This window comes from Esox lucius, chromosome 13 (assembly GCF_011004845.1).
Source record: "Esox lucius isolate fEsoLuc1 chromosome 13, fEsoLuc1.pri, whole genome shotgun sequence".
Taxonomy (NCBI): domain Eukaryota; kingdom Metazoa; phylum Chordata; class Actinopteri; order Esociformes; family Esocidae; genus Esox; species Esox lucius.
In genome coordinates, this window is record NC_047581.1 from 24196792 (window position 1) to 24224748 (window position 27957).

General features: G+C 44.5%; 1 protein-coding gene across 1 annotated transcript in view; it reads left to right on the forward strand.

Moving 5' to 3' along the window:
• sema4c (sema domain, immunoglobulin domain (Ig), transmembrane domain (TM) and short cytoplasmic domain, (semaphorin) 4C) overlaps nt 1-21210 on the forward strand; it is a 52618-nt gene extending 31408 nt beyond the window's left edge. Inside the window, exons 2-15 of the mRNA XM_020052353.3 lie at nt 4256-4457; nt 10210-10364; nt 10992-11054; nt 11168-11266; nt 11812-11908; nt 12005-12124; nt 12913-13064; nt 13529-13704; nt 14217-14361; nt 14610-14823; nt 17088-17203; nt 18292-18449; nt 18633-18724; nt 18897-21210. Coding sequence (XP_019907912.2) covers nt 4355-4457; nt 10210-10364; nt 10992-11054; nt 11168-11266; nt 11812-11908; nt 12005-12124; nt 12913-13064; nt 13529-13704; nt 14217-14361; nt 14610-14823; nt 17088-17203; nt 18292-18449; nt 18633-18724; nt 18897-19807 — 2601 coding nt within the window. The 5' untranslated portion in view covers nt 4256-4354 and the 3' untranslated portion in view covers nt 19808-21210. The remainder of the gene's footprint in view (nt 1-4255; nt 4458-10209; nt 10365-10991; nt 11055-11167; nt 11267-11811; nt 11909-12004; nt 12125-12912; nt 13065-13528; nt 13705-14216; nt 14362-14609; nt 14824-17087; nt 17204-18291; nt 18450-18632; nt 18725-18896) is intronic.
• The last annotated feature ends 6747 nt before the right edge of the window (nt 21211-27957 follow it).

A 27957-nucleotide genomic window follows, 5' to 3' on the forward strand; every position in this document is an offset into this window, starting at 1 on the left:
ACAATTTAATAAAACAAAAACATAAGAATACATGGTTATTAAATCAGCATTATTTAAACTACATTTATCTCAACAGAGTATAGTACATCAATGTCAGACAGACAGTATAGTACAGCAGAGTCAGACAGACAGTATAGTACAGCAGAGACAGACAGACAGTATTGTACAGTAGAGACAGACAGAATAGTACAGCAGAGTCAGACAGACAGTATTGACAGTATTGTACAGTAGAGACAGACGTTATAGTACAGGAAAGTCAGACAGACAGTATAGTACAGTAGAGACAGACAGACAGTATAGTACATCAATGTCAGACAGACAGTATAGTACAGTAGAGACAGACAGACAGTATGGTACAGCAGAGTCAGACAGACAGTATTGTACAGTAGAGACAGACAGTATAGTATAGCAGAGACAGACAGTATAGGACAGTAGAGACAGAAAATATAGTACATTAGAGACGGACAGTATACTACAGTACAGTAGAGACAGGCAGACAGTATACTACAGTAGAAACAGACAGTATAGTGCAGTACAGACAGACAGTATAGTGCAGTACAGACAGACAGTATAGTCCAGTACAGACAGACAGTATAGTGCAGTACAGACAGACAGTATAGTGCAGTACAGACAGACAGTATAGTGCAGTACAGACAGTGCACAGAAACAGATGGATAATGTGTGTAAGACAGATGACAGACTGACAAAGAGATGGCGTATCTGTGTCAAATAGTTGGTGACTTGGAGCCACATAGATTCACAGTAGTCTGGTTATTAACTCCAGTGTGATTGAAATGAGCTGAGCTGTGTAGTGGTCCCAGGCAGTTCTGATCCATTTCAGCACTGACGGCGGTCAGCAGCAGCCCTGATGGAATTGATAAGGCCTTGATCAAGGTAGTATTATAACCACAGGATGGCTGAAGCACTGGGGCGTGCAGAGGCCTGGGGGCTGGGTCTCCGTGGGGACCGTCTGCTGCAGTGGAGAACCGGATCCCCAGGGTGGAGATGAGGGGGGAGGACTCCCAGACAAGTGCCTGGGGACACTGATCTGAAATACAGAGGCAAAGCTTTTTATCTCTGGTCATGTACTTAATGCGGGTGGGGACAGGGCTGGGGTTTTCTCCGACTGTTTGATGGTCAGTTGGATGTGGGTCAGTTAAGTCAGTCTGTAAGAAAAAGTAATTGATGTTTATTTCATGAATAAAATATTGTGCCTTGACAATAGCTGGGCAAATATAATTGCTAATGTGTGGGTCATGGGGTTGAATTTTATTTTCATTTTTAGCATATTAAAGATGTAGTCTGGGACTATTGGGAATTACAAACCTCTCATTTGGGATGGATGTGTAATATTTTGCTCTTGATAACAGCATCTGCTAAATTACTTAAATATCAATGCCTAAAAACCGTTTGTGTGTCTTTAAGCAAGGCACTTAATCTTAGTTGGTCTGTATATGATTTTTTTTAAACATTTGAACCCTGGTGAGTAAACTGAAGACTTTCTTTGATGTAGCAGATATGCTGGGTTCGTACACATAATGTACTGCTACTAAAGGCTTGGGAAAGCATGGGAACAGGAGAAATACAATGACATTAGTTATTTTTGGCTGTGTGTATCTTTCTGTCACTGGTTGGGGATGGGAGGATGCTGTTTGTCTGTCTGTGACTCTATCTGTCAGTCTGTATGTCTGTCTGTCTGCCTGTCAGTGGTTGGGGATGGGAAGATGCTGTAAAGCTCTCTCACTGCCTCCCATGAGACAAAGACAGAGCCTGCAGCTGATCAAACCCCCTTTGATTATCACTCTTTCATCTGGGCCTGCTCTTACACAAACACCCCGCAATTTGCCAGTACATCACAAACACACACACCAACGGACACTAACACATACGTGTGTGTGTGCACCCACACGGACACATACATCCGCACGCAAACCCGCTCACAGGCAGACACAAATGCACACATAAAGGAAGCCAGTATTTGATGCTATCTGGTAGATTCAGCTCTTGAACACCCACGCTCACTATGTCTGTAACACTATCACTCACACACAAGGACACTCACCCGCCAGCTGCTGCTCTGTGCAGGACTACAGGACAAACGTTGTCAGAGCCAGGTCAACGGGGCCTGTCCTTGTGCCAGCTTGACAGGTCAAAATGGAGCAGAGCATCATGGGAGGGCATGGCCTCTCACTTCCTGGTGCCCTTCTGAAGCGGCACTTATAGCTCCTCTCAAACACAACCCTCTGGAGTGTCTGTGTGTCTGTTTAGGTGTGTGTGCGTGTGTGTGTTTCTGCTGGTAGTATATATATATATATATATATATATATATATATATATATGTATGTGCTTAGATGGATACACCACTTCTACCTAGATCCTCTTTTAACTTCTGTGGGGAGTGTGGACCTTTTCAGTAGAAGGTTACTCTGGAGGGTTAGTCCTTGATCCTGCCCAGAAGGGGGTTGTCTGTCTGTTCAGTACAGCTTTGTCTTAACGACCTGTAGTGTAGTTTTACCTCACTGACTTCTTTCTGCCTGGCCACCTATGGCCTCTGGAAATGGGTTCAAAGGTTATGAGGCCTGGTCATCAGCTGATGAGAAGGGGAAGGAGGAAATGATGGACAGGAAGCAGGGGAAGCAGAAATAAGGGCAAAAGGAGGACAGAGGTTGAACAGAGAGATGGAAAGCACTTGAGAATGGAGAGTCCACTCGGCTCACTTCCTGTCCTTGGCCCCCCTCATTCCTGATCCTAACCTCCTTTCCCGACATCATCCATCTCCATCGGAAAGAAACATCCGTGTTTTCCCCCTTGGGGGACTTAGCTGAATCCAAACACACAAAAGAAGCAGCATAATCGGAACATGTGCCTTATTTGTCTCTCAACGTCAGGCTAATTAGCTAGCGTTTGTCAGAACACCGAGTGATATTATTAGCCTGCCGTGTCCTTCTTAATTTGTTGAACGTCATTAGCCAGCCCAGTCCCCACCACCAATCATTAAAATGTGATTTGATACAGCCAAGAGGGATACGTGACACGGCTGCCTGCTTGTTTGCCTGCATGCCTGCCTGTGTTTGTCTGTCTGTCTGTCCGCGAAATAACTACAGTCATGGCAGACATTGGGTTGCTTAACTTGGCAGTTTTTTAAGTTAGAGATGAAATCTTCTATAAGCTGTTGATAAGATACCCTCCACCCCCCATCTCTGCCTCCCTTTCCAGTATTACACATGGCTAGCACTCTTTAGGCTCTTTAGTGAACAGACAGTCAGGACACCCTTTTAACGCCCCATTCATTCTCTCTTTTATCTGTATTTCTCTCTTTAAATCTTTGTCTCCACCCCATATCTGTCTTTCTCCCCGCTTTAGCCAAAGGCCTCTCCACATCGATTCAATATTACCTACAGTCATAGATGTGAGCCGTGAGTCTAATCCCGGTCCTCAAAATATAAGCCTACTCATTTAGAGCACATTTCGATCATCTTGAATTTTTTTGTCAGTGCTCAAATTTACCCCCCCAAAAAATCAATAGGAGTCAGATTGGGTAAAGAACATGCAGCACGGTCATCGCATCTCAATTCACACCCTCGTCTCCTAAATGGCAAACTGGACAGAAAGCCTGTCCATTGAGGCGGACATTAGAATTCACATTACATTTAGGGCCAAGTTGAATCGAGTAATAAAATGAGACAGCCCAGACGGATATCTCCAATAGTTAACTCAATTTGACATTTCATGCACGATTAGAAGTAAACAACTTAAAAAAAAAGAAGAAAAGAAACAACATCAAAGTGTTGATTTGGTTCTCTGATAAAGCACCAGCAGGTGCTGAATGGCAATTCCACGGAAGAGGCCAAGCAGGACAAGTTTGATAGTGTACTCCTGGAGCATTTTGTGTGTGTTTTTAAGTCTTCAGTAATGTTTGTGTGGCTTACCTTGATTAGAAAGGCTGTCGGAAGCTTTACCTGTCAAAAACAAAACAAGTTTGAGATTTGACATCCGTTGAAGATAATTAGCATAAACTAGATTGGGTCTTGAATGGTCCTTGATTCAACATTTATTTTCTGTGTCTCTTTGATGTGCTGCCGACAGACATTAACATTGATATGTCTGCATTTCAATTTAATAACTGTCATTGAATTGGCTTGACAGTGCTCTGGTAAGTTGTTTGTGAATGTTGTCTGGCTGCACTGCTTGTGAGATATGGTGGTAGTTATTTGTGATGACTTAACTGATTGTGTGTTTGATATTTCTTTGACAGGCGGCCAAAGGCTTTGCATACACCGTCTATTTCTTCTGTCACTCAACATCAACCAGCAACTCAGCGGCCTTGCTGACACTGGCAGGCCCAATCAGAGCCATGGGTGGGGCTAAGGTCCTGCTGTTGGTTCTTCTGATTGGTTGGGAGAAGTCGTTATGTCTCAACTGGAACCCAGTGCCACGGAAGACTGTTCGATACCATGGTGAGTAGATACAGACCGTAGTGAGTAGATACAGGCCATAGTGAGTAGACACAGGCCAAAGTGAGTAGATACAGGCCATAGTGAGTAGATACAGGCCATAGTGAGTAGATACAGGCCGTAGTGACTAGATACAAGCCATAGTGAGTAGATTCAGACCAGATCATAGTGAGCATATACAGACCATAGTGAATAGATACAGACCGTAGTGAATAGATACAGACTGTAGTGAATAGATACAGACTGTAGTGAATAGATACAGACTGTAGTGAATAGATACAGACTGTAGTGAATAGATACAGACTGAAGTGAATAGATACAGACCATAGTGAATAGATACAGAACGTAATGAGTAGATATAGACTGTAGTGAATAGATACAGACTGAAGTGAATAGATACAGACCATAGTGAATAGATACAGAACGTAATGAGTAGATATAGACTGTAGTGAATAGATACAGACCGTAGTGAGTAGATACAGACCGTAGTGAGTAGATACAGACCAGACCTACAGCCCAAATGTCACCCTAACCCTTTTCACACACAGTCCATATAAACTCTTCAGTCACTCATTATACTGTTTTTTTTTTTTTAGCTGTCAGTGAAAAACAATGACAATACTCCTGAATGATTGTTTTCATTTTACTTCCCTGTGTTCTCTTTGTTCTCCTCTCTTCTATATCTACTCCTCCCTCCGTTCTGTGCTTTCAGCCCTGATAAGAACCAAACAGCCTGTACTCTTTTCACAGAGAGATCCCATTTCAGCTGCACTTAGCAAGACTGCTATTATATAAAGGCAGCCCTTTTCTGTCCATCACCATCCTTCCACTTGTTCCATCTCTTTATTCCCCCTTTCCCCACAGTCCTTCTGTCCCCTACTCACACTCAGCCATCCTTCTTGGTTGCGTCGAGGGTGTGGATGGGGACACAGTGGGGAAAAAACTATTGACAAGCGGTTAATAGCGGCTTGAGGACATGGCTAGCGGTGACACACAAACTGCTGTTCACTCAACTAGTCAATCCAAAAGCTCATCCCACACCAATACACAGATTCTGTAAACATTCAACAGGCAGTGCAAACAGTCGTGCTGCACAACACGCAAAAAAACGAGAGAGGGAGTTTAAGAGAGAACGAGTTAGGGAGAGAGCAGAAAGATAGAGCTGAAGAGAGAACGATAGAGCAGAGAGAATGAGAGAAGCAGGGAAGCAGACTTCCATAAAAGGACAGGAAATCGCTTCACAGGGGCAAGAGGAGCAACGGAGTGAGAAAGACACAGGAAAGACAAATACACAGTCTAGAATGTGTACAAAGTGTTTTATGTGGCGTGGAGCTGCTTCTCTGCACACACAGATCACACAAACATGAGCGCTGGACGTGTGTGTACTGTTGGGTGGTGTAACCAAGGGAGGGTGCAGTAAAGAGTGAAGGGGAGGGAGGGAGAGAGAGAGAGAGAGAGAGAAAGGGGGAGAGAGCAGGGGAGAGAGAGGGAGAGTCCAGAGGGTGTGTGTGTTTTATGCTTAGCCTGGCAGTCTGAGGGATTTAGTGCTCCCTGACAGTTTGGGTTGGGAGGTGATGAGGGGATGGCAGGGGGAGGGAGAGATGGGAGCAGAGATAATATTTACTCGCCCCCCTCCCCCACCCCACCCTGGTACAGGCCCCGCCTCTGTAATTGTGTGGCTTAAAGTCATTTAAGTTTCACAAGGGGAAAAAACACAAATACTTTTAACTACTTCCCTCTCTCTCTCCTCTCTTTTCTTCTCTTTCTTTTCCACTCTCTTCTCATTCTCTCTTTCTCTCTCGCGCTCCAGCACACCCCCTGCTACTGCCTGAATTGGGCACACTGATTGGAGTCATTCTTGGCTGGATATTTTCCAACACTTAACGGACACAGACACAGCTCCACTAGCTGGTACTCCCCAGGCCCTGTCCGTGGCCCAGTCAGAAGCAGTTGTCCCTGGCTCACCCCTCTCCCAGCACAGCCCCAACGACAGAGGCCTGTAAACCGCTACACAAAGCACAGCAGCTGCAGTCGGGGGGTAGGGTGGTAGGGTTTGAAATGCCAGCGGGATGCTTTGATGCAGAGAACGAGACGAGAAGTTTAAAGGAAAACCAAAGCAAATTATTGGCACTGATTGAACAAGAGAGATGCAACAAGGATGTGAAATGAGATCCATCCAGAGGAGCTGTCTCTCTCTCTTTCGGTCTGTCTCTCATTTCAAGGGGTTTTATTGGCATGGGAGATGTGTTTACGTTGCCAAAGCAAGTCTCTGCCCACCAATTACAGTAATGAGTAGTTGGGAGGGCTGGAGGTATAGATAGGTAGAGATAGGGTGTGTGTGTGTGTGTGTGTGTGTGATTAGGGGAGAGCTCTGACAGAGAGGAAATCATCATCTGTCCACACATCTGAAATGACTATCCCTCCATCTCTCCATCCCTCCATCTCTCCATCCCTCCATCTCTCCATCCCTCCATCTCTCCATCCCTCCATCTCTCCATCTCTCCATCCCTCCATCTCTCCATCTCTCCATCCCTCCATCTCTCCATCTCTCCATCCCTCCATCTCTCCATCTCTCCATGATGATACTGATGAAATGGGATTAACAGAATGGAGCAGATGTCGTGACCCTGTGTAGAGGAACTCTGTCATATTGTTCTGGAAACAGCTGGGTGTCCATCACAAAACCTTTAGGATGTTCATAAATCCATTTACAAGCCATTCGGTGTGTCTCATTCTATCCCTCTCTCTATTTCTGCTTTATCTGTCTTCTTATCTCTTTCTCCCCTCTCTCTCTCTCTCTCTCTCTCTCTCTCGCTCTCTCTCTCTGTCTTCCCCCTTTCTCTCTATGAGCTGGGCTGCCAGACAACAGAGAGGCCACTCAACCATTCTCTTCTTCCAAAAGGTCATTTGTGGAATAAATCAACTTGATTTAATCTTCTGTGTGTCGAAGTAAACCACAGTCTCCCACTGCTTGAATCACTGTTTCTCGTTTTCAGCCCCCTCTCTAACTTATCTTGTTGTTGTGCTAATCCACTTTTACCATTTCCTCCCAGTGTTGCCCCCCCCTCTCTCAGTCCCCTGCATCCTTTTCTCGCCCCTCCTAATCCACAGCAGTTACACAGCAGTTCAAGTCATGCCTTGACTTCCAGCACAACTCTCTGTAGTTTCCAGAGTCTTCTGATGCAACAACTAGCTTTGTGTGTTTGCGTTAGTGTTTGTGTCTGTGTGTGTGTGTGTGTTAGTGTTTGTGTTTATTCCCATGCAGGTACCTGACTTGAGGTTTGGTCCCAGGGTTAAAGGCGTGTGTGTGTGTGTTTTCATTTGTAGTGGGCTAGATGCTGTTCAGTGTATATGTCTTCTTCTTTCTTGGTCTGAATCATTTTAGTTTGTGTTACTGCTTCAAAGAGCCTAAAATAGCCCTTTAATTATAGTGCAGTGTGTGAGCTACTCCGTGGTTAGCAGCTATAAGTAGAGCCAGCCAGTATTTATAGTAAAGCTCTCAAACCAAGGAAGGAGCTCTAGCTAGCTGGAGACAGAGGAGAGACTGGAACAGCAGCATAAATGGGAGGCATTATAAAAGACCTAAACCAGACCATCCCTGAACCCGACCATCCCTGAACCCGATCATCCCTAAACCAGACTATCCCTGAACCAACTATCCCTGAACCAGACGTAGCCCAGCCCTGCCCATTGGCCTGGCCCTTTGCTGCTCTGGCCTCCCTCAACCAGGCTGACCCTGAATTCTCCAAAGTGCAGTACACGCGCACACACACATACACACACACACACACACACATGTTTGTTTTTGTGAAATGTGGGGACCAGAAAAATGTCCCCACAAGTCACCTTGTTCAGGTTTTAGTATAGTTGTGGGGACAAAATGTCCTGACAAGTCACAAAAACAAACACACATACACACACACACACACACACAGCTAGAGCGGTTCATCAGAGAGACTGGCAGAGTGGCTAGCGGTTACCATAGAACACAAAGAACTGACCTCTACATCTCAAGAGTTCAGCTGTTTTCACCACAACCAACATTTTGTGGGTTTGCAGTTTTCCCTTTTGTCTAGTGTGTGTGTGTGTGTGTGTGTTTGTGAGATTCAGGTCTGTGAAGGTTTTTTGGCAGGTCCCCATTAGGATATTATATTTTATTTCTGGCTTAGTGGTTAGGTTTAGGATGAAACTTACAATTGGGCATAGTGTAAACATTTTGATTATTTTTAGGTTTAGGTATAAGGGTTAGGGTTAGGCCTTAAGGATAGGTTAGGGTTAGGAATAACGTTTGTTGTTATGGTTAGGTTCAGGCTAGGGGATAAGAAAATTGGATTTCTGGGTAAGGGACCAACAATGATACCAAAACATAGGCCCTGCCTGTGTGTGTGTGTGTGTGTGTATGTGTTTCTTTCATCTGTTGGAATCATTAGACCAGACCATTAGACCAGTTGTCTTGGTTCTCTTGTCAGTGCCATGTTCCTCCTTCTCTGTCTTTCATCATCTTTTCCCTAACTGGACTAGTCTCTCCTCTTATGTACTAGCTTTTATGTCCACTATCTGTTCATAGTACCTGTTAAATCAGACAAAGGCCTATCATTAAGGCCCACGACCATGTATTCAGTCAGACAAACAGACAGACAGACAGACAGGTGGGCCTCAGGGTTGCCCCCGTGTGGTGACAGACTGGAAGTGCAGACTCCTCTAGCACCTGGTAAAGATCATTTCAAACAACCCCCTTCAAGCTTGGTAGAACTTTCCATGATTGTGGAGTAACGTTCACTAAGCAGGTACTCATGAGGGTTGTGCACGTGTAGTTGCGTGTATTCGTGTGTGTTTGTGTGTGTGTGTGTTTGTGTGTGTGTGTGTGTGTGTGTTTGTGTACATGTGTGTGTCAAAGGCAGAATTTCTTTGGCTGTGTAGAACCGAGCAGATGTGCTTTGGGATCCCCTGAGGATGTCTCGTCTCCTCTCCTCTCATCTCCTCCCGCTTCTCCTCATCCAGCACACGCGTCCATACTCTCCACTGTTTCTACGCTGGTGCTCTCTAGATAATAACCCTAGTTCCACGCTTATTGCCTTCTCTTCACCGTCTGTTCCCTCCAGTATCCCCTCCTCTTCTGGACTCTCCATCTCCATGCTCTGTCTCCTTCGTTCTCTTTATCTTTATCTCTCTTCCTCTCCATCCCTGTTTCTATGTCTTTTTCCCTCCGTCTATGTCTGTCTCTCTCTCTCTCTCTCTGATGGGTTGAGTTAAAGCAGAAGTCACATTTTGATTGGACTTGGTGTTCAAATGACAGCTTGCTGAATTTAATCTTTAATCTCTGCACATCTCAATCTCCCTGCCTCCCTCTCTCCTACCTTCTGTATCCCTGTTTCACCCTCCTTCACTTTATCTCTCTTTCCCTCCCCCTCTCTCGCTCTCTTACTCCCTCTCTCTCTCCTCCCTCCCTCTCCCTCTCCTTTCCTCCTTTTCTACTCCTCTGCCCCGCCACCTCTATATTCTGCTACATTACTACCCTCCAACTAGGCCAGGAAGGACAGGAAGTGAAGTACCCCCTCAGTATTATTTATTTAGAAGACATGGAGACATGGAATATAACTATTCTGTTCACTTGCCCTACGGAATTTCGTCTCTGCTTTTGCACATGAAAGTGCTTGCTTTGGGACATAAACATGGACAACACTTTGACCTGCATTGTCATCTTCAGGTAAAGTGAGATGCTGTGTTTCTAACTGTTACCTGTGTTTCTCTGCAGAGGTGCTGGACAGCATGGCTAAGTTCCGAGCTCTTGGCGTGTCCAACTATACCATGGTAACCCTAGCGGAACATGAGAGGGTTCTATATGTGGGAGCTAGAGAAGCCCTGTTCGCCCTGGACCCTAATGACATCAGCAGACAGCTACGACCTCAGGTAACTAACCACACCCAAAAACACACCCAGAAGACTCCCAACAGCAGCTACCCAACCTAAACACACCGTAGATATGCTTCATCATTGCAGCCAGCCTCCCTTAGCTACACAGTTTTCTGGCAGTAACGTTTGTGATTTCCGATTCTGAATCTGTCGTTTGTGTGAGGACAGGGAAACAAAGCGATTACACGATTATGTTAATCAATGTAATTAGCTTAGCATAATAAAGGCTTGGTTAAACTTCTATGCCTCTGTCCCTATGATCGCATATTCCACTCAGACATATGCGTCTTTGAACAGCAGCGTGATGATAGTTATCGGATTGAACTGATGAGCATTAATTGGGACTCTTGTGTGACTGATGATGAACATCCCACTAATAATCAGCCCACCTGTTTCTGGCGTCTCCGGGAGCTTTAGAGGGATGACAGGACGGCTGGAAGTCACCTGCTCCACTCTGTCCCAGCGTTGCAACTTCTCTCCATCTGCCCAGCCATTCTCTTAACCATTTCCTCCCTCTCCCCTCCCTCTCCCCTCCCATTGTTAACGAAACCACCTTCCTCTCATCTCCATCCCTCTCATCCAATGCACTGCCTGTTACTTTCCCCGTCTCTCTCCCTCCCTCAGATCGAATGGCCAGCGCCGCAGGATAAGAAGAGGGAGTGTTCCGCCAAGGGCAAGAACAACCAGGTAAAGATTCGGAATGTTCCCGTTGACATTCCACTGTGCCTGGACTGCGTGAGTGGATGGTTATGAAAGGTGGAAAATGATGCTTCAAAGCCTTAGTCTTTTTTCCACTACAGACGGAGTGCTTCAACTACATCCGCTTCCTGCAGAGCTACAACCACACCCACCTCTACACCTGTGGAACCTACGCCTTCCAGCCCAAGTGCACCTACATCGTGAGTAGCTCTTAGCAATGGAATCTAATGGCACCCTATTCTCCTTTAAGTGCACTTCCCGTGGTGGTGGTTTTGCAGAGGGAACAGGGGCAGTTTGGGAGAAACAAGGGCCAGCTTCCTGTCGCTCCCCTTGGCTCCTGGCTCCTTGGGGTTGTATCAGAGTGTGTCTGTCTTTGTGGTGGCTTTGCAGCAACACCTGTGAATTGCTGTCACGTTGGGTATCTTCTGACTGACTCCACATTGTTTATACGGCTGGACCATGTGTGTCAAAGGAAGGAACATCCAATAGAAACGAGGCAGTCGTATCTGGCTGTGGGGGTGGCTTTGTGGGGTTCTTGTTTATGTGCCTGATGGTGATATGATAAGACAGCGTTTGCGGAGGGGGGCAGGGAGCGACGATTGTGGCTTCTGTTAGAATTGTTGTCACGGACAGACAGAGCCCGAAGCTGTGCTAGTCACCCTGACCACTGACCACCTGTGTCTCTGTGTGTGTGTGCGTGCGTGTGCGCATGTGTGTGTGTGCGTGAATGTGTTCCTGTCTACAGAATGCAGACCACTTCAGTCTCAACCCTGGCTCCTTGGAGGATGGGAAGGGCAAGTGTCCATACGACCCCGCCAAAGGTCACACCGGCCTCATAGTGGGTAGGTGATTTCCTCCGTTGGGGTCGATTCTATTAAGTTGTTGTCTAAAGTTTGGGCAACAGGTCAGTAATGTTGCCTATCCTGCCCGTCTCCCAGACAAGGAGCTTTACTCAGCTACACTGAACAACTTCCTGGGCACTGAGCCAGTGATCCTGAGGAACCTGGGACAGCAACACTACAGCATGAAGAGTGAATACCTGCCATCCTGGCTCAATGGTGAGAGAGATGGGAAGAAGTGGGGGGGGGGGGGGGGGGGTGTGGAGAGCGAGAGGGGAGGGGAGGGAGAGATAGAGCGCGGGAGAGAGGGGACAACAGGGAGCATGAAGAAGTAGGGCAGAGATGGAGAGTATTACTTGCTTCTAGAGCCACAATGTGTTAAACCCTGATTACTTCTATAATTGATCTTCTTAAAATGTGATTTCAAACCTTACTTTAATCACACTTCTTACCACACGCCTAACCTTGGATTTGTGATGTCATGGATTTTGGATGACATTGTTGACTTTGTGGCCCTGGAATCTGGTGGAAACACATGACGGAGAGAGGAGAGGATGAAGGAAGTCATTGAGAGAAAAATAAGTGGAGACGGATTAAGAGAGGAATGGCGGAGAGGGTATACTGTATATATAGATATGGGGAAAGTTGGAGTGGAACAGAGGAAATGGGAGATAAGGACAAGAGAGGATGAAATGGATAGCTGAGAGATGAAAACGCAGGTGAAAGAGTCTGGTAGAGGGGTGAGAGGTGGACAGACCAGGACAGAGTGAGGGAACAGGGGTTACAGGGAGAGATGGGAAGCGGGAGAAATGCGATCAGAACAGGTTAGGGGCTAAAAGATTAACACATGTGAGGGGAATGAGATTAGGGGGAGTGGATGTGGCTGTCAGGGCCTGGTTGCACGCGTGACCGTGCGGGGATACGTGCATGTGGGTGTTCTCTTATTCTCCGTGTGTGCGTGTGCGTGCGTGCGTGTGTGTGCGTGCGCGTGCGTGTGGTCTCCTCAGAGCCTGACTTTGTGGGCTCGGCCTGGGTAAGGGAGAGCATTGGCAACAACGAAGGAGACGATGATAAGATCTACTTCTTCTTCAGTGAGAGGGCTGAGGAGCTGGACTGCGATGCGGAGCTCACCGTGGCCAGGGTGGCCCGCGTCTGCAAGGTAGTTTAAACACACACACACTCAGCCAATAGAGACACGCATTAACACACGCAAACATTACTTGATGCTACTCTCTGTATTGGTAAGTTCTCTCTCCCCCATCTTTCCACTGCTTTTTTCAGTCCTTACCCAGTCCTGTCCTTATTAGGCGCTAAAAGCTTTCAGGCAAAGTTACCAGTAATGAGCTCATAGTTTGCCATCCACTATCATTACAGCACACCACCCATTGTTTTTCCTGGTGAGGTCATGTTGTCTGGATAAAATCGGTCTCCTCTGCATATCACTCTTTCTCCTTTAAAATCACTCCCTTGATTCTATCCTGAAATGGGATCAAAAACCCATTTCAGGGTAGTTTGGATGGAGTAGTACCCCCCCCCCCCCCCCCCCCCCCTCCCAGCCACACTAGCTTCATGCCTCCTCTTGGGATTCCTGTCTGCAGACTAACCATGGGTCCTTCCACTCAGGGTGATCTGGGGGGCACCAGGACCCTGCAGAAGAAGTGGACCACCTTCCAGAAGGCCAGGCTGGTGTGTTCTCTACCGGAGCGCCACGTCACCTTCAACAACCTGCGGGCAGTCTTTACCCTGCCTGGACCTGACTGGCGCACCACCACCTTCTATGGCATCTTCCATGCCCAGTGGTGAGTCACAATAGCAGCCAACAACGCCGTGTGGTTCAATGCGCCATAGAGAATAGCATTCGTCTGCGTCCACACGGTCTGTTTCCCTGGTTCGTCCACCGGTCTCTGGAACCAGTAGTGTACTAACGGCAACACACATCTATAAAATAGGGGGCCGTTTAGGAAGCAGTGAAAATCACATTGCCAGGGGGTTCTGTGCCAGAGAAAATGGGCTCTCTCTCTCTCCAACTCAGCACTTTACTAGTACTGGCCTGGCATGGCTTCTGTATACCTTTCAGTTCTTTTGAAGATATAATATTATGCCCAAACTAAAGTTTTACTAGCCTGCAGCAGCTAATGTGTCAACTCTGTGCACCACCGGTATTTTTGTCATGCAGTTCCTCTACAACTGAGGCAGAAACATCTTCCCTTCCCTTTATAATTCTGTCAATCAAACAGATAAATGTAAAGTGATGGCCAAAACCCATCCATCTAACTTCAGACCGTGTTGTTGTTTTCCTCCTCTGTCCCAGGGGGGATGTGGACGTGTCCGCTGTGTGCCAGTACAAGATAGTCGAGGTGAAGAAGGTGTTTGATGGCCTTTATAAGGAGTACAGGGATTCCTCTCAGAGATGGGGACGATACACTGGCCCTGTCCCCAGTCCACGGCCGGGAGCGGTGAGTGAAGGAGGACAGGTGGAGGAGGGGGATAAGAGGGAGGCGATGAGGGTGGCGATGAGGGATGTGTAGGAGCGGAGTGACTTTGACAGGGAGTGTCTAGAGAGCGATCAGAGCCAGCGAGCGGTGCCACTTTTCCCCACAACTAACAACTTTCCTTGTTTCTTCTCATCTTCTCCCTTCACCTCCCTCTGTTCCCTTCTCTATTCTCTTCCCGTCTCTCCGCTTCTCTCTTCTTCACATTTCAGTGCATTACAAGCTGGCACAGGGAGAACGGCTTCAATAGTTCTCTTCAGCTGCCAGACGCCACCCTCAACTTTGCCAAGAAGCACCCTCTGATGGATGAGAAGGCGGAGGCCCGCCCCCTACTGCTCACTAAGGGCATTAATTTCACCCGCCTGGCGGTGGACCGGGTCAGCGCTCTAGACCAGCGGGCATACAACATGCTCTTCATAGGAACAGGTATCTATAGAACTAAATACACTTCATGGACACAGGTATCTATAGAACTAAATACACTTCATGGACACAGGTATCTATAGAACTAAATACACTTCATGGACACAGGTATCTATAGAACTAAATACACTTCATGGACACAGGTATCTATAGAACTAAATACACTTCATGGACACAGGTATCTATAGAACTAAATACACTTCATGGACACAGGTATCTATAGAACTAAATACACTTCATGGACACAGGTATCTATAGAACTAAATACACTTCATGGACACAGGTATCTATAGAACTAAATACACTTCATGGACACAGGTATCTATAGAACTAAATACACTTCATGGACACAGGTATCTATAGAACTAAATACACTTCATGGACACAGGTATCTATAGAACTAAATACACTTCATGGACACAGGTATCTATAGAACTAAATACACTTCATGGACACAGGTATCTATAGACCTAAATACACTTCATGGACACAGGTATCTATAGAACTAAATACACTTCATAGACACAGGTATCTATAGAACTAAATACACTTCATGGACACAGGTATCTATAGAACTAAATACACTTCATGGACACAGGTATCTATAGACCTAAATACACTTCATGGACACAGGTATCTATAGAACTAAATACACTTCATAGACACTGCAAACAGGATATACAGCATAGCATAAGACTCTCTTACCCGCATTATGGGGTTACTGACTGATCTATTAACACACAGTCCTAACCCTCTAGACGACCCACAGTTGACCAGAAATCAAAGATCAGGCGGCTTCCTACTACTACAAGATGCTCTTTCGTCAGATAGCATGCGGGCTCTGTGGTTGGTTTAGGGCTGGGAGTAATGGAATGACACCACCTGGCAGGGAATAACTGACAGCACATACGATTTAGCTCCATTAAATAGCCCACTTCTTAGAATTCCAGTCAGTGTGGTTTAGAGTGTCCCCAACTGTGCCTGGGGTGGGTTGGAGGCCCGTGACTGTCAGAGAGACTCTACCTTGGCAAGGCCTCTTGCTGCCCTGCTTCACAGCACAGACTCAAAGAGGCCCTTGGCAGACGTATACTCTGAAAATTGGGCTGCGGGCTTGATTAGCTATTAACTGCAGCAGGGTGACAGCTGATGCGTAGAGAACGAGTCTGGCGAGGGCGGTTAGAAACGGAGGATGGGATTGGGGGATTAGCTCAAATGCCCGACACAGCGAGAGAGTGGCATGATACGTCATGCATGATACAGCATTCTGTGTGCAAGTGTTTGGTTGTGTTTCCCCACTGTGTGCATATGTGTCTGGCCGGCTCTGCTCTGTGCCAGGCTCCTGTAGAGTTCAGGGTCAGTCCCTCACATTATCCGTGACAGTCCCACTGTGGTGAGGGCGGGAGGCAGAGCAGAAACAGCACATCACTGCTCATAAAGCTCAGACTGACACACAAGGTCACACCGCCGCCAGCAGCAGCTCAATGGCCTTTCAAAGCACAGGATTTAACCTTCATCACTATCATGCCCAAAGACAAAACTGCAATACAGTATGAATACAGTATTCATATATACGTATATTTCTCCTCAAATTAACTACTACTGGGGTTATTACTTCCATTGGGGTTATGACTTCCATTGGGGTTACTACTTCCATTGGGGTTATTACTTCCATTGGGGTTATTACTTCCATTGGGGTTATTACTTCCATTGGGGTTACTACTTCCATTGGGGTTATTACTTCCATTGGGGTTATTACTTCCATTGGGGTTATTACTTCCATTGGGGTTACTACTTCCATTGGGGTTACTACTTCCATTGGGGTTATTACTTCCATTGGGGTTACTACTTCCATTGGGGTTATTACTTCCATTGGGGTTATTACTTCCATTGAGGTTACTACTTTCATTGGGGTTATTACTTCCATTGGGGTTATTACTTCCATTGGGGTTACTACTTCCATTGGGGTTATTACTTCCATTGGGGCTGCAGGTAGTCTAACAATTAGAGGCTGTGACCAGTAACTGAATGGATGCTACATCTAATCTCTGTGAAAAATCAAAATCTGCCATTTTGTCTCTGAGTAATACACTTTTCCCTGATTGTTTCCCATCCAATGTGATAGCCCTTCGTACTTCTCCAGTTTGGCTGGGGTCAAAGCAAAATTTACAGTTTGGTTGGACATTGTGTGCAATTGACGACAAAAATTAAGTACTTTTTGTTCTGTTCTCCTTTCCCTTTATCTTTCTTTCTCTCCTGTCTTTCTGTAGCGGATGGCTGGTTACAGAGAGTAGTGATCCTGGGCGTGGAGGCCCATGTGATTGAAGAGATACAGTTGTTTGATTCTGCCCAGCCTGTGGACAGCCTGACCATCTCTCACACCAAGGTAACACTCTACCCTGCCCTACATTTACCGAATGTCTATATTAAAAAGGATCTCAAATTTAAAAAAAACAATTGTACTAACATATCATGTAGCTAGCTACTGTACCAGTAGGTCTGGACTTCTGTACAAATATGTTCAGCCAGAGTTTAAAGTTTAGATTATTTGAAGTCTCAAACCGAAGATGGGTTGGCCAACGGGGAGATGAGCAGGTCGTTCGGAGGCAGCCCACTCTCTCTTTAAGGCGTCTCACCAGAGCCTTGCTGTTCCCACCGTCTGACTGAAACCTCACTGTCGCCGTTGCCTCAATCTTAGGAATGAGAGAAATACATGTTTTACCCTCCCAATCAAATGATGCCAGTCCACAAAGCTTTGGAAGAATACTCAGAATGAATGATGACTTAACTGGGCTACAGCCACCAGGTCATCCTCTGTACCTCTAACCTCATGGACCATAGCTTCAGGAGCTTCCCCTGGACCTGTACCTTCATGGACCATATCTTCAGGAGCTTCCCTTAGCCCTGTACCTTCATGGACCAGAGCTTCAGGAGCTTCCCCTGGCCCTGTACCTTCATGGTACAGGATCTTCAAGAGCTTCAGAAACAGGACAGAAACTGCTCTGGTTCGGACTAGCTTACTTAGGCCGTCACTGGTGTCAGGAGTTTTCCCTGTCCATGTGACCCAACTAGGGAAATCTCCTAGCCTTACTCGTCACTGTTATCCCCTTACATGTTAGAATGTCTCCACAGTTTCACTGTCATTAAACTCACATGCTGATCCTCATCTAATTAAAGCAGCCTGTTCCTGGCCAGCTATTTCATAACAAGCTTTGCTCTCTAGCAGAACAGAAAGAGGAGGGGAGGGAAAACAAAATGTTATTGTAATTGAGAGTGATTATCCAATTATCTCCACTCTTTTCTCACTGACTGGTTTTCTCTCTCTCTCAATCTCACTCCCTCAATCTGTCTCTCTCTACTCTCTGTCTCTCTCTCCCTCTCTCTCTCTCTCTCCTCTTAATCTCTCTGTCTCTCTCTCCCTCTCTCTCCTCTTAATCTCTCTGTCTCTCTCTCTCTCGTCCTCGGTCCCTGCAGAAGTACTTGTACATTGGCTCTCGTTCAGAGGTGCTTCAGCTGCCCTTGGCTAACTGCAGCCGCTATCAGTCGCAGCCAGACTGCCTGCTGTCCCGGGACCCCTACTGCGCCTGGGACAGCGAGGGACGCGCCTGTGTCCGCATCGACCTCCACCGCGGGTGAGCATGTCCGCCTCCGCCTCCCCACTCTACCCCTCTGCTCTCGCTCGGTGGGATTCTGCCTCACCCTCCACCGTGTGCCCCTGCCCCCTGGGGTGGGTGTACCTAGGCCAGCAGGGGTAGCAGCTCACCGCTGACAGAGGCAGAAGGACGTGTCGTTAACGTGTTGCCTGTTTCCGATAGGTCCACCTCCTCGCTATCCCAGGATCTGAATCTGGAGAGATTCAACAGGGGCAAAGCCAAGTTTGACAAGCCTGTGGCCATCCCCAGCCCTGGTGAGTGGGAGACAAACTGGACCAGTGGCACCCTGTGGCCACAGCTGGTTACTACAGCTGCAGTTGGAATGCGGGGTTGTGGGGGGGTTGTATTTGAATTGAGCTAAGCATATTGAACTGAATTGAGTTTCGGGAGTTAAACATCTTGGCTAACACACAGTGTCTCCCCCAGACCACTCTCGCCTGAGGAACGTGACTGTGGTGGTGGATTCAGACATGGTTCTGCCTTGCCACCTCGTGTCCAACCTGGCCCAACCCTCATGGGTCTTGAACGACCGGGAGCTGTTGCTGGGAGACGAGGAGGCCGGCCGGCCACGCTTTGACCGGGCCCTGAAGGCTTTGGTGGTTCACAACGTGATGGCGGCGCATGCAGGACGCTACATATGCTACTCGGAGGAGCAGGGGGTCAAGTTCCAGACGGAGCGCTACCACGTGTCTGTGGTGGCTAGCTCTCCCGTGGTGATGGCGGCCCGGGCCCCTGACGGCAGCATGGGTCTGTTCTGGGTCCTGGTGATCACCCTGGGAGCCGCCTGTTTACTGCTATTGGTGGCAGCTCTTTATCTCCGGAGGCGTCTGAAGCTGGCCCTCGGTAAAGGGGCGGACATGAAGCCCCTGGAGAGCACCCTGGTCTACCCCATCACCCTGCCCAAGGAGCCACCCACCTTTGTGCCCAGCAAAATGCCCAGTGACGAAGACCGCTTCTGGGAGACGGGCGCCAACTACTACTACTCAGACGGCTCGCTGAAGATCGTTCCCGGCCACGCCCTGTGCCCCAGCAGCCAGCCTCACCACCACGCACCAACGGCGTCTCCCAGCGCCATCCCTGGCCAGCCCATCCACTCCCCCAGCCGGCTCAGCCTTACCAACATCAGAGGCTCTGGGAGCAACGGCTACATCCGCCTCAACCTGAGCTCGGCTGGGGAAGAGAGGGTTAGCGGGGGTGGTTCTGGTGGAGGAGGCCTGGGGCTAGGGCTGGGCGGGGGCGGGAACGACTACTCCAGCCCCTTCAAGGAGGAGCTGCGTCGGACCCTGCAGCAAAGGAGTGTGCTGCCTGACGCCAACCCTGAAGAGTCGTCTGTGTAGCAGCAGTCGTCTTTTTCCGCTCCCATAGTGATGAAAAACATACAGACAAACGAACGGCAACTAACCTACCTCGCTCCTTTAGAGGACACCTCTCTTTCTCGAATCCACTCTCAGCCCGTGCTCTCGCTCTCTCTTTCTGCCAATGTTTGTTTGGCTTACCGCGTGACTGGCGGGAGACGTTTTTAGCACAGAGCATGTGATGTGACACAAACGCCGCTCGTTCTTCAGCATCCGCTCGTGTTGTTACTGCCACACTGACTGGCATACTGCAGTTTCTTCAGCAGTTTAACTTGCTTTCAATCTGCTAATCTGAATCTGTGTACATTCTGTATTTAAAGACCATTGAACACAGAGGGCCCACACCTGAAGCATAGCAATCAAAACAAATGGACAACACTCCTTCATGATAAGAGAGGACAAAGAACACATGATGTGGTTTCGGCTTCAGTGCTAAACCTAGAATACAAGCAGACTGAAAGATGGAGAAGCTGGCTTGCCTTTTTTCTGTTATGTCGAAAATGTTTTCGCTTGCTGCACTTAATGTGGGAGTATGGAAGTCGATTTTGTATTTCTGAGCAAAGAGAGTCAGTGACAAAATACAAATATTAGTCTCAAAAGCAAGATGACAATCATGTTCCTCTCTCAGGGTGTAAAACCTAGAGACAGGAGGAAGAGAGAGAAGATAAAGCGAGCTCTGCATGAACCACAGGGCTTTTTCATGAAGGACAAACTCTCAATTAGACTGTCTCTGCTCGATTTGTACTTTTTTCACGTTGTCTGTCTTTTCCCTGAGAAAGACTTTACTCTGCCACATTGAAATATTGTGACAATTTAAATTAAGACATTTCTGTGTTTTTTTCTATGTCTTACGGACTACAGAAGTGACAAAATGGAGACCAATGGCTTTAAAGCACCCTTCTGTGAAAGAGAATGTGTGGGAAGCTCTCACAAACCTCTCCTATCCCTGCACAAACTTAATATCGCCCCAAATAAATTCCACATGAGTAAATTCATTTTAGGATAAGTACACTACACATTTAAGTGGTTAATGGGAATTTTAGCTCAACTCATTCTGATTCTTATACACCTCCGTGTAATGTGTTTACGGACATTATCCAGCAAAATAACAATGCCACACCTACTTATTATTCCAAATGTGAGATGAGACGAAGGCATTGTAATCTGTCATGTATTAGAGATGGCTTGGGGGAATGTAGGCAAACTCACTAAACTGTTGCGACTACAGTAGATGTTTCAACAAGTGCTTTATATAGTAGGTTTGTGTAGGGTTGGGGAAACCTGCTATGTACTGGGGTGTCCTGGTGCAGACGGGCCTCAACACTGTACCTGGAAATGTTTTTTAGGGTCTGTTTGACCTAAGCCCCCCCCCCCCCCCCCCCACACACACACACACACACCTACTGACCCATATTTACAGAATGACCTGGTGCCACTGTGTAAAGCCTGAATACGGAGGATGGACACGCTACTGTAAACACGCACTGCCTGTGCCGTTGGGGGGATGAGCAGATAGCAGATGGAAGACGGACCTGTGACAAAACAACCCAGAGAGCCATCAGAGGCGCGTCATCGGGAGGTGTGGCTGTCTCTCTAAAAGCCTCTGTAATACAACCTTCTCTACCCTATCCCCAATGTGTGCCCACTCTAGCCTCTTCCTCTCCCTGGGCTCTGACATCCAGGGGAGGGGGTGGCTTTGTGACACAGAGAACAACAGGAGGGAACAATAGGATGACCAGATTTCTTTATCACATTTTAGATATTGCTGAGAGGGAAGCTGAGAGGGATGTAGAATATTGCAATGATCTCTGGGTTGATGAGGTACTTACTTACTTGGCCATCAGTGGTTATTTCATCCTAGTGTTGCATGATCCTCGAGCGAATGTACTGTACACAACTCTGATAAAAAATGATCCTAATTGTAAAAGAAGTCAGTGTATCATGTTTGCAAACGCTAATGTTCTCTAGGAAAAAAAAAGGTTTAATTTATGGTTAGAGTTATTATGCTTCATGAATCTTTTCATTATGTTTTGCCATGCCTTTTCACCTTCGGATAAGCCAAAGTAGACTGCAGTTGCATTTTCTAACTTCATTATTTAATATTATTTTATTATTTCATTTCAATATTAAAATTTTCAGTGGACCGTCCAAATTAACATCAAAGAGCTCTCATGTCTGGATCTTTCCTGCATATTTTCTTTAGAGCTTATTTTCTTCAGAAGGCAAAAGGCTTTTGGCTGGTCAACATCCTGTTTACATGTTAGTAGTGATCTACAAAAACCTATCCCCTTATTCACTACCAAAATAGTCAACAAATTCCAGAACTTTAAATGTCATAGAAACAACTAAGCAAAACAACCTCCATAACCAAATGAAAACATATGTAATTATCTAAGGTTGCGTTGTTATTCATAAATATGTATACCTGCATTTAATTTGAGTACATGTAAGGTTACTGGTTCAGACATTTTCCCATCAATTACTCTATCAAGCTAAACAAGCTGTTAGATTGGTATAAATAATTAACTAATTTGTCTTACAACCCCCAAACCAAAATAGTTGGGACACTGCATAAAATGTAAATAAAAACAGAATGCAATGATGTGCAAATCATTTAACACCTATAATTGAATAGAAAATAATGCACAATAGATTAAATGTTGAAATTGAGACAATTTGTTGTTTCTTGAAAAATTTATGCTAGCAACACGTTTTAAAACAGTTCTGACAGAGACAGAGGTTGAGTAATGCTAAAAAACTAAACCTGGTGGAATAGCACACAATTAATTAGGTCAGGAACACTTCTGAAAACCATTTGTCCTTGAACACAGTACAAATGCAATTTAAAACTCTACCATGCAAAAAAGAAACCATATATAAACAAGATCTAGAACGTCGCAGCTTTCTCTTGGCCCAAGCTCATTTAAGATGGACTGAGGCTGGAAAAATGTCCTGTGGTCTGACTAATCAAAATTAGAAATAATTTTTGGGAATTACAGATGCTGCATCCTCTGGACTAAAGAGGAGAGGGACCATCCAACTTGTTATCAGCACGCAGTTTAAAAGCTAGCATCCGTGATGGTATGGGTGTGCATCTGTGATGTCACCATTAATGCTAAACAATATATTCAGGTTTTGGAGCAACATATACTGGCATCCAGACATCTTTTTCAACTACAGCAATTGGTCTCCTCAGTTCCCAAATGCTTACAGAGTATTGTTAAAAGAAGAGGTGATGCAACACAGTGGTAAACATTTTTTTTTGTGAAACATGACATCAAATTGAAAATGGGCATATATTTTTCAAGAAACAGTAACATTTCTCAGTTTCAACATTTGATATGTTGTCTTTGCACTATTTCCAATTAAATGTAGGGATAAATTATTTGCACGTCACTGCATTGTGTTTTTATTTGCATTTTACGCAGCGTCCCATCTTTTTTGGGGTAGTAGAACTAAGAACTTAATTCCTCCCTTGGACAGTATGCCATAAAAATGAGCAAAAAGTGATCCATCAAACTCAGTAAAGGGGTGTAAGGCTCAAGCTAAAAACAATCTGCATGTGTGACCTGTGTGTAACAACCCTGGATATAATTATTACACTCTGTCCACAAAACCTTTCACCCTTTTCTAGCTTAAGGCTTTTGATCCTGCTGTTTCAATAGTGTTACATTACAATTTAATATTACTCTTCCTTTTCAGCTTTAAGTTCCTTTGCCTATTTGTTGTCAATCTTTTGTTTTTAAAATATGTTAAGTAACTTATTTTGCTTGTACAAACATGTCGATATTTATTATCATTGTACATATGTCCTTATTTTTTATATGTGTATACTGTATATATATACATTAATAAAAGTAGAACTCAACTCAAATATGTCTTGGTGGTTTATGCAAATTAATATTGTTTAAGCATGAATACAGTATAAGCGTGTTAACACCCCTGTTATCCAATGTTGAAGGGTACAAATGAAACATGCTATGAATGTAAATCTGAGTGTGCTTCAACTCCCTAGTGAGATAGCAGCCTGAGCATTCAGTGCATTAGAGGCAGAATGTGCTAACGGTGAAGTCATATACTCTCACTAATTGAAACAAGTAGCTATGGGAGGAAAAGAGCTTTACCAGCTGTAAAATGTAATTAACATGAAACACAAACATCACACTCATGTTATGTAAGAACTAATTTAAGATACCTAATTAAAGATTCTCCTTTATTGCACAAGGAATTACAGTGACGATATAAGGGCTTAAATGAAGAAGCAGAGACAATTTGTAACATCTCAAAGTAGGCTTATTGGTCCTGTCTGTTTGTGATAATTTTTCATAAATTTCATTATATTCAGTGAGGCCAAATATTATGCCATGTCTTTTATTGAAGTATTTTATTATTGCCTTGGTGCTATTTTCACACGTATCTGGTAAATATTCTAATTGGTATACATCTCAAAACAGATCATCAACAAGAAAGTGTCTTCTAAACTCAAAAACGCATTTTCAGATGAAGTACAAAAGTCACTTCATCACCAAACATAGTCAGTATTTAAGCTACAAATAAATACACATATATTTTCTTTTGATACTGCAATTCTGGCATTTATATTATTCTGATTTACTATTGCTTAAATTGACTGCACCTTTGAGAGAATCAAGAAGATTAGTACATAATAAAAATGTCAATGTGATAATTAGTTTATCTATTTATTATCTTACACTCAAAATATCAAACAAATATAACCTTTATTTGAGGAAAATGGTTAAAGAAAATATAATTATTTCAAGAAATATATATATTAATAAAAAATATGTCAAGATTATTGGTGTACCTAGGAATTCCCACAATTAGATATGCTATTTCTTGCCTGAAGAAGGTCTCTACTGTCATCCAGCCAAAACATCTGAGAGTAGAACCTAGTTCCAGGTTATATTTGTAGTTTTGGAGACTTGGGTAGCCCACCAACAACTGCAATACCCCAATTGTGATCCATGGAGAATTTCTTCTCGAACCACCATCCTCACTTTTGTATGGGGCAAATATACACTTCAATCCTCTTCCAAGCAGGTTTATCACAGCTTTAGTTAAAACTTAAGTATTGCTCTAATAATCGAAATCAGGATATTCAGAATGTAATTATTAATGTTTTTTATGTTTTTGTCTTATAAAAACCTAGCATTTCATTTTTACCATTTCATTTTTAATGAGGGACAGACTACACTCATTTTATTGGTATTACATTGAATAGTTCAGTCTCCATTCAGACTTAAATCTAAGACATTTATTACAATACAAATTATCCACATCTGTAAAGGCAGCCAAAGGACAATCTACCAACTAAAACTTTGGGAAGACATATAATCAATACATTCTCATTTCATATTCCTAAGTCATTTGGGACATTTTATGCAATTTATCTTTCATATAAAAACAATGCAGTATCAATCAAATTTAATCAAATGTATTTATAAAGCCCTTTTTACAACAGCAGTTGTCACAAAGTGCTTTACAGAGACACCCGGCCTTAAACACCAAGGAGCAAACAACAGTAGTGTTGAATTTCAGTATGTATTGTAGATCTGTAAGTAAATATATAAGTACAGTAGGTCATTTGTTTTTAGATGTACTTTAAGATGTACTAGAAAATTCACCAGAAAATTGTGAAAATAGTCCCAAAGCAATATAAATGTTTTTATGAATCATAGTTAAATTCTCTCTCTAGTTTCAAGGCCTGAATTACCATATCTAGCATTCATCCAGTTCCCTCATCTTGTTGTGCCTGCTGTTTGCCTGTAAGCTAGCGAGGCCACATGCCTTCAGCGCCAGCCAGACCCAGTTGTGGAGAGGGAGAAGAGAGTGGGAGAGTGGCGTCACAGTGCACAGCTGGGACACAAAGAAATTATTTAATCTCCTCTTTATAGGTCACCAACCCTGGCCATGTCTGCTTGTAGTCATCTCAACACATATATTATAAAGTCATCCGAGAAACTGACAACAACATCAGCTAACTGGATAGGGCGAGAAGGTTAGGTACAGGAAGTGTAGCGGACTGATCTACAAATGTGAATTAGGAGGTGCATGTACAGTTTAAAATGATAGTCGGAATAGCGAGAGAATGGAAGGACATTTATAAAGAGAGCCTTTATTTCCGACAACTCAGAATCAACATCCTTGGTTTTGTATTTAGACAAAAAAAAGAGCAAGACAGATAAAAAATATCCTTGTTTGGAAGAAATTAAATAGAGATGGTTTTAGAAGTGACTACAACCTGTCTGTGCAGAAAAATTGTGCAACTGTGTTTGCACGAGTAACAGATTATTTGAAAGTGCCAGTGTCCAATTCATCTAGATTTGTTATTGTTAAAGTGTTATAAATGAAAGACAATAGAACAATGACAAAATAACTGAACAACAGTGGATGAACACTAAAAGAAGACAAATACACATAACAGTTGTAGACAAACACAGATAGTAGAGCTCAAAAGTATTAAACCCCTGGGCTTTTCCTAGTGTTTAATGTTTTACAACATGAAATTAACATGGATATAATTAGGGGTTTTAGCCACTGATCAACACAAAAAACTCTATAATTTCACTGTGAAAAATAAAATCTACAAATAGTTCTAAATTCATGACAATTAAAATAAAATGAATAAATATTCACCCCCTTTCAATATTTGGCAGAGGCACCATTGGAAGCGATTACAGCTGCAAGTCTATTTTTGTAAGTCTATTAGCTTTGCACACCTTTAAACAGCAATTTTGAGTTGAGGCCAAAAAGCTTTATTTTGGTTTAAAGGATCCATAGAATCTTCTTCTAGTTGGTGTCAGTCTCCACCATGGCTTCTGGCAAACTCTAGTTGAGATTTGAGGTGAGTTGTTTTCTTTATCCTACCCTCCCATAAAGGCCACTTTTGTGAAGCAACCAGGTTATTCTTGTACAGTATGCACAATGTCTCCCGGCTCAGCTTTGGAAAACTGTAACACCTTCAGAGACAGGTGTATTTAACCTGAAATTATGGGATTTCACACAGGTTCAGGGCTCCAGCCAACCAATAATGTGACTTCTAAACGCTGTTGGTTGCACCACAACTCATTCAGGTGTGTTATAGCCGAGGGGTGAATAGTTATGCAATCGATTATTTTCTCTTGTGTATTTGTAATTTGCAGATTTTATTTTAATTTTGAAATTATTAACTTTATGTGCTAGTCGGTGGCAAGAAAATGTGGGGAAATTCCAAGGTGAATACTTTCGAGAGCCACTCTATATTTCGATCAATCAAAGCTTGAAGATCAGGCAATCATTGTTACTGTGTAGTGATAAGGCAAGAACTAGTAAAGTATTAGGTCCCCAGGGAGCCACATTTTCTTAATGTAAGACACCACCATTATAGTAGAGGTATTCAACAATGATGGATCAGCCTACCAGGAAAAAGTAATCGAACTGGCATTGTGGTGCCAGGGCACAAAAATCAGCAACACAAGTAAGATTTTGTTGACTTTAGGCAGCAGAGGAAGGAACAAGCCCAAATCCACATCAATGTGGCTACAGTAGAGAGTCACCACTTGAAGGTCATCAGTATTCACATAGCCAGGAAAGGTCATGGACAATCAATGGAGAATCAATGCCACCAATGTTTTCAAGAGGGTGACACTACACCCTATAGTTGACTAAAGAATTTGGGTATGCTCTCCTGGGGTCATTTCCAATTACAATCGCTGCATTATTGAGTGCATCGTGACCAGTTTCATAACCCTGGTTAGGGACTGCTCAACGCAGAACTGCAAGGCCCTCTAGTGGGTGGTGAAGACAGCCCAACACATCACAGTGGCCATACCCCGACTCATCCAGGACATATATCCAATGCCTGTGTGTGCAATATTATCAAGGATTTTTCTCTGCACAGCCTTACCGTCAACAATTGTCATCTGACAGGGACTACATCAAAACATAAGGTCTCGGACTAAGAGGCTCAGAGAAAACCTGCAAGCCTTCCAACTTCTGAAAATATTACTTGTCTAACCAACTCTTTATATTTGCAACCTGATCTTTATTATAATTTCTATATTTTTCTGTACTGTGTCCTTATCAATATTATTTCATAAGGTTTTATTTACTCAGTAAGTCTAATTTTGTTG